This window comes from Sinocyclocheilus rhinocerous, unplaced genomic scaffold (assembly GCF_001515625.1).
Source record: "Sinocyclocheilus rhinocerous isolate Xijiao unplaced genomic scaffold, SAMN03320098_v1.1 scaffold42, whole genome shotgun sequence".
Lineage (NCBI taxonomy): Eukaryota > Metazoa > Chordata > Actinopteri > Cypriniformes > Cyprinidae > Sinocyclocheilus > Sinocyclocheilus rhinocerous.
The window spans coordinates 614,107-628,873 of record NW_015627390.1 but is presented as its reverse complement, the minus strand read 5'-3'; the positions used below and the strand labels follow the sequence as shown (position 1 = coordinate 628,873).

The 14,767-nt window shown below is 36.5% G+C and overlaps 1 protein-coding gene across 1 annotated transcript in view; it reads left to right on the top strand.

Moving 5' to 3' along the window:
* The first annotated feature begins 7,441 nt into the window (after window positions 1–7,441).
* LOC107727951 (glial cell line-derived neurotrophic factor) overlaps window positions 7,442–14,767 on the top strand; it is a 10,504-nt gene continuing 3,178 nt past the window's right edge. Inside the window, exons 1-2 of the mRNA XM_016537995.1 lie at window positions 7,442–7,960; window positions 9,116–9,328. Coding sequence (XP_016393481.1) covers window positions 9,142–9,328 — 187 coding nt within the window. The 5' untranslated portion in view covers window positions 7,442–7,960; window positions 9,116–9,141. The remainder of the gene's footprint in view (window positions 7,961–9,115; window positions 9,329–14,767) is intronic.

Here is a 14,767-nt window from a genome sequence, read left to right as displayed (position 1 = left end):
CTTCCATGACGTGCCATCCGGGGCTTATGCAGACGGCGCAGGGCCTGCGAACCAGCACTTACTCGACCGCAGCACGTCTGTCTTGTGCAAACCCACCATCAGGAATAAAACGCTTGGGAGCTGCTCCCTCGAATTCCCTGCATCATTCCCAGATTGGTTATGCAGGCCGCCGGACATCAGGACTCCTGTTAACATTCAGCGTCCTGGAGATCCGCCAACACTGATCTACTGCATCAATTAGCAGAGAAAGATGCTGAGATCACATCTCTAATGAAGCAGAGGAGCTTTCTCCATGATGCATTCAAGTCAAAACAAGCTGTAAGAAAGAAACCACAAATGAGATCTCTAATATATTAACAATGCAATTAAATGGAGATAAAGAACAAGTCTCCTACTTCTGAGATGTTTTTCCTGAGAACAAGAGTTTCAGAAGAGATTCAGAAGATACCAAAGATTGCAATAAAAAACAAAAAACACACAAAAAAAAGCACAAAACTTGAGTTATTTGCAAATAAATAAATAAAGGTAGTCAAGTCATTTGTAAAAAATAAAAAATGTAAAAAGATCAAGTCATTTGCAAAAGAAAAAAGAAATTAAAAAAGGTCAAGTAATTTGGCAATTATTTGCAAAAAAATAAATAAATCAGAAAGGTCGTCATAAAATAAAATGTACAAAGATCAAGTCATTTGCAAAAAAAATTTAAAAAAATAAATCACAATTCAAATTACCCGTAAAAATCAAAATTCAAAAAGGTCAAGTTATTTGCCAAAAAAAAAAAAATTTAATTCGAAAGATCAAGTTATTTGCAAAAAAAGGTCAAATTCCGAAAGGTCAAGTTATTTAAAAAGAAAAGGTCAAATTATTTGCAAAAACATTAAATCAGAAAGAACAAGTTATACTGCAAATTATTTGCAAAATTGTCAAAAATGTCAAGTTTAAAGAGCTTTGTTTTCAAGTCAAAACAACCTGTAAGAAAAGAAAGAAAAAAAATCACAAACGAGATTAATATTTCAATGAGATCAAATGAAGACAAAGTGCAAGTGCTTCTCAGATGTTTCTCCTGAGAATAAAAGTTTCAGAAGGGATTCAGAAGATACCAAAGTCTACGATCAAAAGTCAGAAATCTCAAACATTTCCCGTCAAATGATCCGAGCTGCTCCACATTCGTTTTACAGCTCTTAACTCTTACTGTATGACAACTATTGACTCGTTTGTGTCTATTTTTATTTCAGGAATTCCAAGAAACATCTGAGGCTAAGTTGATACTTCAGTTACTATAACAACTCATTAAATCTCCTGATCAATGAAAGAGCAGAGCAATAACATTTTCCTCTGGGTAACAATATTGACTTGATTTCACCTGAACCGCTCCATTCCAGAAGAGACTCTCTTTCATCATCAGCTGACAGGCCTTTCATTGGCTTGGCTTTTGGACTTCTGCGGTAAAAATAGAAAGACAAGCCGTCATTAATTCGACACACAACCCTGAATACCGTCCTTCTATGGTGATGAAAGTCCAAACATATCTTTGCTCTTTAACTTTATGCATTCCTTATCTGCGTTTATCAGCTGAAGCAGCACACCCAGAGTATCTGACACGGGCAGATCCATGACAGCGCGGCCATTGACTCGCCAGCAGATCAACACACGCCTGCGTGATGATAGTAACACGCATGATGACATAATTCAACACAGGTGGGCCAGTATCCTGCAAAGAGAGCGGTAAAAGTGCAATGGAAAAACTAAACTGTAAACACATACAAGATACTGTAACGGCAATTATCTAGTCAACAAAATGTGTTTACCTGCAGTATTTACACGCTAAACCCAACCGTTTAATGAGATAAAATTGAAATGCTGTTAAGTAGAGGACAAATCACTGTGTCCAAATGTAACCTGTCCTAGATTGTTTAACAGCCTCATCCACAACTCATGCAATATTGATGTTTTATAATCAATATTACTAGCACTTATAATTTTAGTGATAACCTCTAAAACTAAGTACTAAGTACAATGAAAAACATTTGGTGTAGGATTTACATTGAAACTACTTTCACTCAGAAATTGCCGATAAATTTTATGAATAATTACACAGAAACAGCAAGTAAAACATTGGATTTGATTGGTTATATTAAGAATTGCAAAAAAGAGAAAGTTTTCTAAACTGTTATGTTTCAAAGTGTAAATGAGACATTATCTAATAAAATACTCACTAGTTTGCATACATTTCCAGAAAATAAATCCGAACACTGGATAAAGTCAGGTTTATAATTTTTGTTCTATTTTGTTGACACATTAGAGTTAAAGGTTTTTATAGAGGGGATTTTGGATTTCTCTTTTTATCACTGCATAAATCAGAAAATACTGTTAACAGTCAGGAAAGAATAAATTTTCGTCATGCTTTTAGGAAAAACAGTTATATAAACCAAGCAAATGATTTATGAACAAACCCCTCAGTAAAAACCTTCAGAATATAGATAGGAGTAAAACTGTAAATTTTGGTGTATGTAAGTGCTGCTGAAGCGGAGAAAGAAACTCATTTAGAGAAAACGTCCTTTAAATATATGTATTGTATTTAAATGTTCAGACACAATTAGATAAAGTGCACTAATTAAATCAAGTGAATGATATATGAACAAACCACTCAGAATATAGATGAGTGAAACTGAAAAAAGAAAAAAAAAAAGAATTTAGAGAAAACATCCTTTAAAGATATGTCCTGTAACTGAATCTACAGATGTAATTAGATAAAGTGCAATAAAATAAACACTTTAAAGTCTGAAACAACATGTTATGAAAAGCCAAATATCCCAAAATCTCAAAATTGAAAACAATATTTTGCCTTAAATGTGAAATTTTGAAAACTGAAATAGTATTTCCTTTTAAAATGTACTCCATTAATTTTGTTTTATTCACAGCTTATAAATATATATTTTTTACAATGCATTAAACTTTAGCATGTAACTCATCCCACACCATTTGCCATCAAAATAAAGTTTGATCAGATGCATAAATACATTTATATTTAATCATTTAGCAGACACTTTTATCCAAAGTGACTTACAGATGAGGACAATGGAATCAAAATCAACAAAAGAGCAATGATATGCAAGTGCTATAACAACATCTCTTAGTTAGCTTAATGCAGTACATGTAGCAAGGTTTTTTTTAATCATATGAAGATATAAAAAGCCATGTTTCTGAATGATAGAACCTAGTGATGCCATGTAGACAGAGAAGAGAAGTGGTCCAAGAACTGAGCCCTGAGGCACCCCAGTAGTTAGATGTTGTGACTTGGACACCTCACCTCTCCAAGATATTTTGAAGGACCTATCTGAGAGGTAAGACTCAAACCCCACTGGTATAAAATACAGTATAGAAAATTCAGAATAGTGTTTTAAAATCTGCTGTGTATTTTTATTTCTAACCCATCAATGCACATTTTTATGGTTAGATGCATTTTATTATATGCATTACGCAGTAGTGCCATTTTTGTGTTGCGACCCACTATTTGTGACCACCAATATCACACGTGTCCAAGCGTTTGCAAACAATTACGACTTGATGCCACATCAGCAGAAGCAGACGAAATGCCGCCAGGTTAGAAAACACATCTAATGAAAAGTGGAATAAAGATCACATGATTCACAATAACGCAGACAGTATTGTCTGATTCAAATGTTATTCAAAAGACTTGCAATTATGCATGTAAACACATCTCATGCGAGTCGTTACTGGGTCATCATCATTGTGTACTTTGGTACCTCACCAACACAGCAGATGTTATCGTTGGCGTTCTGCAATAACATTTATTTTATCTAATTGTTTACTGTGTTGAGTTGTGGTGAGTGAGCTTTTCTCAATCAGGGAAACACCCATCTCAAGCAGTGGCAGTCTGATCTTTGTTCCCTGCACCCTTATGACTGTAATTCCATAATCCTGAGCGTTTCATCCAGTCAGTGATCTCTGATTACTCACGCATGTTTGCCACACCGTCATTAATGTGTTTGACATTCAAGCTAAACTGCAGCTCGGTTTCGAAACCAAGTGAGCTGCTTCACCGTCTACATGGGCACCTGAAATAGTGAGTGATTTTGATCATCTGATACACAGCACACAAAAATGGCAGGCAAAATATGACATTTCTAATTATGTTGCAACTATGATGTATTAAAATGCTGCCTTAATAAGCAACAAATGCAGAACTGATGTTTGTTTGTTTGGATTTTTATGCCATGCCAGCGGAGCAGGAGATCGGACTTCACTACGGAACGACGGGATCACAGTCAGAGCTGAAGAACACCGGATACTCGCCGTACTTCACGAGCCGAGGCTCCTCAGCATCTGCTTGCTGTCCTGCAAACATTAATGCACATTGCAATAGACAAATATGGTGTCTATTTGGACAGTTTAAGCATATAATAGTTTCCTAGCATATTCTGAGGGCTTAAACCATTCGCAATGGTTCAAATGTTTGTGACTATGAACTACTTTGATCGGCATCCTAAAACAAAACAGAGGTTTTATTCGCTACAATGAAAAGTGTTCAGAAAGCGCACGAGGACAAACTGGCTGATGGGAAGAGCATAAAAACATGCCATTTCTGAGCCGGCATTATGAAAACGATCTCAACAGAAGGTTAAAAGCGAACACGCTTTATGGGCCCGTCCAAGTTCTGAATATTCAACTTAATACCCTTTCAAAGAAAACATGCCTTGTCCTGCCTTTCAGGATTTGAGTGTTGAATTGAAGGGTTTGGCCCTTGTATTGTATTGTATGTATTATATGACAGATTTCTTTAGGAAATCATAATGACAACCAGTGCTTTTGCCTTCACAATACACTAAATGAACACTCTTGTAGACATCTTTGAATACATAAAACAAGAGGAAAACATGGGGAAATTATTTGACATTTCCCACAAAGTTTAATCCCCTTTTAGTTATTTTTTTATACCTACATAAAATTAGACTACACTGAATATCTGTATGTTTAATAAACACAGGCATTTAATCATACTGCAGGACTTTATTGTATAATAATATTGTATAATAAATAATAATATTGTAAGAGAAGAAAAGTGTTGTTCAAAATCCTGCAGTGACTAAATATTGAGAAGATACACTCAACATGAAGAGTTTATTTGCAAAAACAGATAACTCCGTTTTTGTTAATTTTCATAAATCATGTTTTTTATTGTGTTATCATGTTTTTATTGTGTTAGTTAGCTGTATTTTTTTTTAAACTTATTATTATTTAATCAAAACAACCCAACTGCAGTTTGATTGAGATTAATTGGAATGCAGGATAAAAAAAATAATTTGTGAACATATATATTATATATATATATATATATGCTCGCACACACACTTTTGTGTTTAACGGTTTAAAATTACTATCTATTTTCCAATTAGTTTTATCCTCTTTTAGTTATTTTTTGCAGATGAAATTCCTGCAGTATAACTAATATTTGTATGTTTTTGAAAGTACAAATATTCAGTCTAAATGAATACAAGGGCATAGGAACTGCATGCATAAATTATATACAGTATATGCAATTACATAATTATTACATAATTAGTTAAATAATATTTAATAATTATATTCAATATAATTATTACACAATTATATAAAAAAATAAACATATCCATTTTACTTTTAATGTAGCTAATGTTCATCCATCAGTTTTTCTGAGAGAATTACTTTTCAAACATCTATGTCTTCTCGTTTTACGCATGTTTTTCTCTTTCAAATGACTTCTAGACCCCCGTATCTGTGCGTGGATGTGCTTTCAGACTCATGGCAGGATGTTTAGATAGCTTCGCTTTATAATGCCACGCAGCTTTAATTCAATTCAGTTTTTCCAATTCAATTTGTTTGTATAGAGCTCTTCACAATGCAAATTGTTCCAACCAGCTTTACAATGAATAGAGGCTTACAAAGTCCCTCAGGGAAGCCAAAGATGACAGTAAGCAAGAAAAACTCCCTAAGATGAGACGATGAGTAGATGAGAAGGAATCTTGGGAGGGACCGAGGCTCAGCTGGGGAGACCCTCCTCCTCCTCAACTATTTTATACAAAGCATACATACAAACACACACACACACACACATCTGTTGTCAGTGATTCATTTATTTGCACTGCTTTTTTGGCAGTTGTTCAGTATCTTGTTGTAAAGCATGAGTGATGCATCTATGCATCAATCCCTTAAAGGAATAGTTCATCCAAAAATGAAAATTTACCCTCAGGTCATCCAAGATGTAGATGAGTTTGTATCTTCATCAGATTTGGAGAAATGTAGCATTGCATCAGTGTCTCAGCAATGGATGCTCTGCAGTGAATGGGTGCCGTCAGAATGAGAGCTGATAAAAACATCACAATAATCCACAAGTAATCCACAGCACTCCAGTCCATCAGTTAACATCTGGAGAAGACAAAAGATGAAACTGACGCTTTTAACTAAAATACGAGTCCATAATACATAATAATGCTTCCTCTACTGATGAAGAAACAAACTCATCCTAATCTTGGTGGCCTGAGGTTGAGTACATTTCCAGCAAATGTTCATTTTTGGGTGAACTAGTCCTTTAAGATCACATTCAGAGGATGGATTGCTTTGTTGCATTCCTCATCAAGTTGGTTCTGCATCTGCATGCAGAAAAAATGAATAAATGCAAATGAATGAGTTCGAACGGTCATGTATGTTTACACATTAACTGCCATGACCCATCAGAAATATTTAGGATAACGTTAGGGTTAGATGATACGCTCATATTACTCAGGATGATTTCAGAGCTCCATGTATAATGGCAGACGGGTTTTAAAGTCTGAACAAACTGCTGTCACTGATCCTTTGATTTAGTAAAGATGGTTTTAATAAAGACTGTATGACGCAGCTTAATCCTGTGGAACGACACACAAACACAACACCAAACACCACAAACCTCCCTAACAAAACAATGTGGCCGAGCCAGATTAATACCATGGTATTTATGGCAGACATTGCAAGGAACTTCAAAGAATATTACTATGGAAACACTGAAAAATCCAAAAAATTGATTTTCATGAGGCTTTACTCTAAATAGTTTACATTTTTGCATAATTTTATTAGTGTATTTTTCCATTTCTGCCCAAGTCATATAGCCATAGATGCTTTAGATATTTAGTGCATCATTTTCTGTAATATACACAATGGTAGCCGCATAAACCCAGATTTTGCTTTGTGCATTTATCTTACTTCAAACGTTGCTCTCAAACTCGCACCGATTTTATATGGTTTTTGTTGGTGCTGAAAAACAGCTTTATTTGTGCGGATGTATAGATCGGAGTTGTGCGAGCGTGAGAAAAATGAGGGCGGGGTCCGAGCGTGACGTCAGCGCGCTCGAACCCCTGAGCGTATTTAAACGCGCTCAGAGCTGAGTGTGCGCATCAGACGCGTTCAGAGACGCGCGTGTGAGTTAAGACCGCTGTGTGCTGCTGACAGATATCAGACACACACCATCTGCTGTACAGTCGCGCTTCACTTTCACCTGATCCGTGCGGATATTAACAAACATTCACCTGGATTTCATCACCTGTGCGTCGCGTCGCGTCTCGGAGGCAGAATGCGGCGCGCTTTAATAGACACGGGGAACTATTACAGTTAGTTCGGATCCGGATCTGCGTCTTCGGGATCCCGATGTCTTCATCTGAGCCGCTGCTGCTGGTTTTCTCTCTCGTTACAGACGCGGCAGCATCACGGTTCCGCGCGTCGCGTTGCGCACGGCGCGTCAGTTGGACACTCCGGACACTTCTGCGCACGCTTCATTGGGATCTAGCGGATAACATGTTGTGAATGGACCTGGAATCGTGATATTTTGAGGATAACGCACGGATTTTATCCTTCGGATCTTTGGATGTTTCCTGATTTATTGAGAATTTGGCTTTTCTGAAGCTCCGGTCTGTATGGACCCCATTTAAAGGTGAATTTATCTCATTCTTTCTGCATATGGACACAAAATAGTTTTTCCTTATTCCTTTTTACAGTAATTTCCCCGCGTACACTCTTAAACATAAATGTTATTGACGTTTCTTTTCGTATTAATAATCATTCCAGCAGTACATATTCTTTGGAAATTAAAAAGTTGGACATTTGATTGTAGAATCCTCAGATTCTGATGCACCAAAACATATATGGTCGCCTAAAAAAAAAAAAAAAAAAACATCTGATGAACCTAAAAAGGTTCTCATATAATCTGTATAACCCAGTTTCAATCCTTTATTTCCAAGAGTGCACCGTTCTCCTAACATAAAACTGTTTAATATATTGGGACTCCAGCTGAAATTAGTTACTGTATGCTTTTCAAAACATAACTTTGTAGCTTCTATAATACACTGAAAATGCACAGTAAATAATATGGAGAAACCTTTAAGAGTGTATGTTAACTTCACATCACTATGAGCAACTTTGGAGCAAATGTAATAGACTCGTTTTAATAGGTCAAATACTTAAAACTTCCAAAAAAAAAAATAATAATCCAGGATTTATGCAGCTCTGATTGTTTTTATAAAGCAGAATGATGCAGTAAATATCTTAACCAAATGATCTTCTGACTATATGACTTAAAATATCAAAAAGCTATTAATTACACGAAGAAACAGCAGGTTTTAAATTATCAAAAAAATTAGAGCTATTCAGAGTAAAGCGTCATTTACTGCAATAAAGGGTCATAAAAGTCATTGTAAACTTCATTGCGTTCATGAAACTGGTAGATTTTATTTGCATTTTCATCAACAGGAGTTTTTGGGATCCGGAATGGGGAAAAACTCTGGCAGAAAACACGCATTTTTCTGCTCTGTAATACTGACAGAAATCTGTTCAGCATTAACTGGCCTACAGAATACATTTCACACAGGGCCCTCATCAGAATATTTAATTCTGCACTTCTCACAAGTTACAACACTTTGCACTGAACCGTTTCCCTCTGGGAAGACTTTCAGTAGCGCCGAGTACAAAAACACGACGTTCGTCAAATTAACTCATGAAAAGCCTCTCCTTTATCCATTCAAAGCCACGTTTTGTCACTCATGCATGCTTTTGTGCAGACGTTCATGCTTTTACCTTTGTACCGTTGCAGCTTCCCTCAAAGGAACTGAGTCTAAAATGAAGTTATGGGACATTCTAGCCACGTGTTTGTTGCTCCTGAGCTCCGTTTCCGCACGTCCCGTCTTCCACAAGCTGCAGCCATCCAAAAGAGCCGTCGTCCGCAGTGAGACACCCGCTCTGGACCCCATCATCGACACCCAACCTGAAACCACGCACCAAAAACAAGCCTCCATGGAGGAACAATGTAAGTCACTGAGCATGCAACTCTCAATTTCTTCAATGCACATCGCAAAGGAGATGTCTATGAAGTGTTAATTCGTTTTAGTTCAAATGCAATGGAGAACTGCTTTCAATTACTTGCATAGCTGCATGTTGAGCAACCCAGATACAGATGCACAACTGTGACAATATACTGGTCAAGAGTACAGTACGTTAACTGAAACATTACCTTCGTAAGCACTGCGTGACCACATGTTTTACGTAACAAACCCTAATTGAGATGAACTCTGCACGGATTGTTTACGTTTAACGCCGAGCTTTCCAGCACTTTTCTCACACGTTTTCCTAAGTAAGGTGCTGTTGTGAACATCGACAGATACTGACGTGACGGGAACGGCATGAACTATAAATTCGTTGTGCATTTAAGCAGCTGTTCCAGATGTTTAATAGCGGCCTCATCTTTTACACAGTAGCCTTCTTGCATCATGGGAACTTTCTAAATTAGAGAATTAACAAGTCAAACTTGGCATGTGGAACGGTTCGCACTGGACTGACCGAAAATATGCATGAATTTATTTTGAAGTCGGACGTTTCGCCAGACCCTTGCATAATGTAAGGCGTGCTGAAACTATAGTGAACAACAGACGATGGGAGCTGCAAAAAACAAACACGTTGAATCACTCAGTGACTTGTGTCTTTGGGATTCGATCCCTGCATGCATCAGTGTCTCTAGTCCTCTGAATCGCTCCTAAATGTGTTCTTGTAATGGCAGTTTGGCTGTCCAGAGAGCAGCCACTAAAAGCAGTGAAGAACATGCAGTGATTGCAGACTTTCAGTCAGATGTTTAACCTGAAGCAAATGAAAAGGAGGTTTTGAGTGCATGATTGAGATGCATCTTTCTAAATGTTGCTCTGATTGAAAACACGAGCGAAAATTATGGTTTGACATATTGAACAGACTGTACATTTAACAAAACATTGATGTGCATCCAATAAAATGAGACGTCTCTCTGAACTATATGGCAGCTTATTTCTGCCATGGGATAAAAATATAAAAAGGGTAATAAAAAAGGTAAAAACTGTGAGATATTAAAGTCAGAATTGCGAGATATAAAGCCAGAATTGCGAGATGTAAAGTCAGAATTGCGAGATGTAAAGTCAGAATTGCGAGATGTAAAGTCAGAATTGCGAGATGTAAAGTCAGAATTGCGAGATGTAAAGTCAGAATTGCGAGATGTAAAGTCAGAATTGCGAGATGTAAAGTCAGAATTGCGAGATGTAAAGTCAGAATTGCGAGATGTAAAGTCAGAATTGCGAGATGTAAAGTCAGAATTGCGAGATGTAAAGTCAGAATTGCGAGATGTAAAGTCAGAATTGCGAGATGTAAAGTCAGAATTGCGAGATGTAAAGTCAGAATTGCGAGATGTAAAGTCAGAATTGCGAGATGTAAAGTCAGAATTGCGAGATGTAAAGTCAGAATTGCGAGATGTAAAGTCAGAATTGCGAGATGTAAAGTCAGAATTGCGAGATGTAAAGTCAGAATTGCGAGATGTAAAGTCAGAATTGCGAGATGTAAAGTCAGAATTGCGAGATGTAAAGTCAGAATTGCGAGATGTAAAGTCAGAATTGCGAGATGTAAAGTCAGAATTGCGAGATGTAAAGTCAGAATTGCGAGATGTAAAGTCAGAATTGCGAGATGTAAAGTCAGAATTGCGAGATGTAAAGTCAGAATTGCGAGATGTAAAGTCAGAATTGCGAGATGTAAAGTCAGAATTGCGAGATGTAAAGTCAGAATTGCGAGATGTAAAGTCAGAATTGCGAGATGTAAAGTCAGAATTGCGAGATGTAAAGTCAGAATTGCGAGATGTAAAGTCAGAATTGCGAGATGTAAAGTCAGAATTGCGAGATGTAAAGTCAGAATTGCGAGATGTAAAGTCAGAATTGCGAGATGTAAAGTCAGAATTGCGAGATGTAAAGTCAGAATTGCGAGATGTAAAGTCAGAATTGCGAGATGTAAAGTCAGAATTGCGAGATGTAAAGTCAGAATTGCGAGATGTAAAGTCAGAATTGCGAGATGTAAAGTCAGAATTGCGAGATGTAAAGTCAGAATTGCGAGATGTAAAGTCAGAATTGCGAGATGTAAAGTCAGAATTGCGAGATGTAAAGTCAGAATTGCGAGATGTAAAGTCAGAATTGCGAGATGTAAAGTCAGAATTGCGAGATGTAAAGTCAGAATTGCGAGATGTAAAGTCAGAATTGCGAGATGTAAAGTCAGAATTGCGAGATGTAAAGTCAGAATTGCGAGATGTAAAGTCAGAATTGCGAGATGTAAAGTCAGAATTGCGAGATGTAAAGTCAGAATTGCGAGATGTAAAGTCAGAATTGCGAGATGTAAAGTCAGAATTGCGAGATGTAAAGTCAGAATTGCGAGATGTAAAGTCAGAATTGCGAGATGTAAAGTCAGAATTGCGAGATGTAAAGTCAGAATTGCGAGATGTAAAGTCAGAATTGCGAGATGTAAAGTCAGAATTGCGAGATGTAAAGTCAGAATTGCGAGATGTAAAGTCAGAATTGCGAGATGTAAAGTCAGAATTGCGAGATGTAAAGTCAGAATTGCGAGATGTAAAGTCAGAATTGCGAGATGTAAAGTCAGAATTGCGAGATGTAAAGTCAGAATTGCGAGATGTAAAGTCAGAATTGCGAGATGTAAAGTCAGAATTGCGAGATGTAAAGTCAGAATTGCGAGATGTAAAGTCAGAATTGCGAGATGTAAAGTCAGAATTGCGAGATGTAAAGTCAGAATTGCGAGATGTAAAGTCAGAATTGCGAGATGTAAAGTCAGAATTGCGAGATGTAAAGTCAGAATTGCGAGATGTAAAGTCAGAATTGCGAGATGTAAAGTCAGAATTGCGAGATGTAAAGTCAGAATTGCGAGATGTAAAGTCAGAATTGCGAGATGTAAAGTCAGAATTGCGAGATGTAAAGTCAGAATTGCGAGATGTAAAGTCAGAATTGCGAGATGTAAAGTCAGAATTGCGAGATGTAAAGTCAGAATTGCGAGATGTAAAGTCAGAATTGCGAGATGTAAAGTCAGAATTGCGAGATGTAAAGTCAGAATTGCGAGATGTAAAGTCAGAATTGCGAGATGTAAAGTCAGAATTGCGAGATGTAAAGTCAGAATTGCGAGATGTAAAGTCAGAATTGCGAGATGTAAAGTCAGAATTGCGAGATGTAAAGTCAGAATTGCGAGATGTAAAGTCAGAATTGCGAGATGTAAAGTCAGAATTGCGAGATGTAAAGTCAGAATTGCGAGATGTAAAGTCAGAATTGCGAGATGTAAAGTCAGAATTGCGAGATGTAAAGTCAGAATTGCGAGATGTAAAGTCAGAATTGCGAGATGTAAAGTCAGAATTGCGAGATGTAAAGTCAGAATTGCGAGATGTAAAGTCAGAATTGCGAGATGTAAAGTCAGAATTGCGAGATGTAAAGTCAGAATTGCGAGATGTAAAGTCAGAATTGCGAGATGTAAAGTCAGAATTGCGAGATGTAAAGTCAGAATTGCGAGATGTAAAGTCAGAATTGCGAGATGTAAAGTCAGAATTGCGAGATGTAAAGTCAGAATTGCGAGATGTAAAGTCAGAATTGCGAGATGTAAAGTCAGAATTGCGAGATGTAAAGTCAGAATTGCGAGATGTAAAGTCAGAATTGCGAGATGTAAAGTCAGAATTGCGAGATGTAAAGTCAGAATTGCGAGATGTAAAGTCAGAATTGCGAGATGTAAAGTCAGAATTGCGAGATGTAAAGTCAGAATTGCGAGATGTAAAGTCAGAATTGCGAGATGTAAAGTCAGAATTGCGAGATGTAAAGTCAGAATTGCGAGATGTAAAGTCAGAATTGCGAGATGTAAAGTCAGAATTGCGAGATGTAAAGTCAGAATTGCGAGATGTAAAGTCAGAATTGCGAGATGTAAAGTCAGAATTGCGAGATGTAAAGTCAGAATTGCGAGATGTAAAGTCAGAATTGCGAGATGTAAAGTCAGAATTGCGAGATATAAAGTCAGAATTGCGAGATGTAAAGTCAGAATTGCGAGCTAGCTATTCTCTGGATAGAAACAAACTTGCATAGAACTAAGATGAGCACCTGGCGTTTGGGCGTTTAAATGGGTTTAAATGTGAATGTGCCTGTTTATTCATTGTTCAATCATCCTGTGATGCACAAAATTGCTTTCTATGTAGGCAGCACAGAGATTTGAGTCACAGCCAGCGTTTGTCAGAGTCATCTGATACCGCCGTAGATCACGTAACCAACTGGGTTACACAAATGACTCCAGCGTAAAGTTACTCGATTCTGGCACCGAAACGTTTCACAAACGGTTGAAGCTCATACAAACATCTCAAGCAAGACTAAATTCCCTAAACATCTGAATCATCTCAGTCCCACAGAGAATACTTCACTTTACCTGCCATATGGTGCATCTGTAACACGAAACAGGTGTTCATGCATATTAGATGTGCTGATATTTGCATGAAATAGCAGGCATGAAAATCACTGAAACAGGTTTTGAGAGTTTATTTCTTTTAGTTAAGGTGTGGTTTACAATTGGCATTAAAATCACCCTGTCCTAATTTAACATGTAAACAGCGATTCAATACATATAATATGCATGTTCTCGATCATTAAACTGCATCAAAAGCTGCTTGTTTTTGAATAAAGCAAAAGCGATAGAGAGGGTCGTGTGTCACCGCGTCCCTATGGAGGGCCAAATGACTCAAAATTAAATCATTAAATAAATGTGGAAATATATAAATAAATCGATAAATACATAATTAAATACACAAATAAATGCATAAATATTTATTCATTTATTCACACTCGTTCTAACAATGGAATCATAATAATGAATAAATTTAATTTGTTGACATGGCATGGTTAGATTCAGATGGTAAATATCATATATTATGTTGGGTGTCCATCTTAGAGATAATCACCAAGTTTAGAGTGAAACCATCACATTTTAAAACATGATATTAATCATAATCACATTTGTTGTTACTACAGTAAATCTATATTATTATGGGATTTCCTTCAATGCATTCAGAATCTTTACTTTTTAAAATGATTTTGTTTCTGTATTTTAAAATATATTTTTATATTAACATTTTAATGACAGTATATTTATTGAGCAAAAAATTTATTATTTTATTTATCAAAATAAGCAGAAAATAGTACAAACTCTGCTAAAGTGATTGTTTTGAACAAGTATTAACTTGGACATTTAAAAAAAAAAAAAACATTATTTTAGCTAAAGTATTTGTATCAATACTGTGTGCCTTTTGCCCCATGCTGGTGAGCCTCCTTGACACCTCATACATTTATAAGATTTTTAAACAAAATAAACAACTTGAATGATTTATTTTCACACAAAATCTGTTGCTCCATTAATGTTCAATACAACGTATATATTT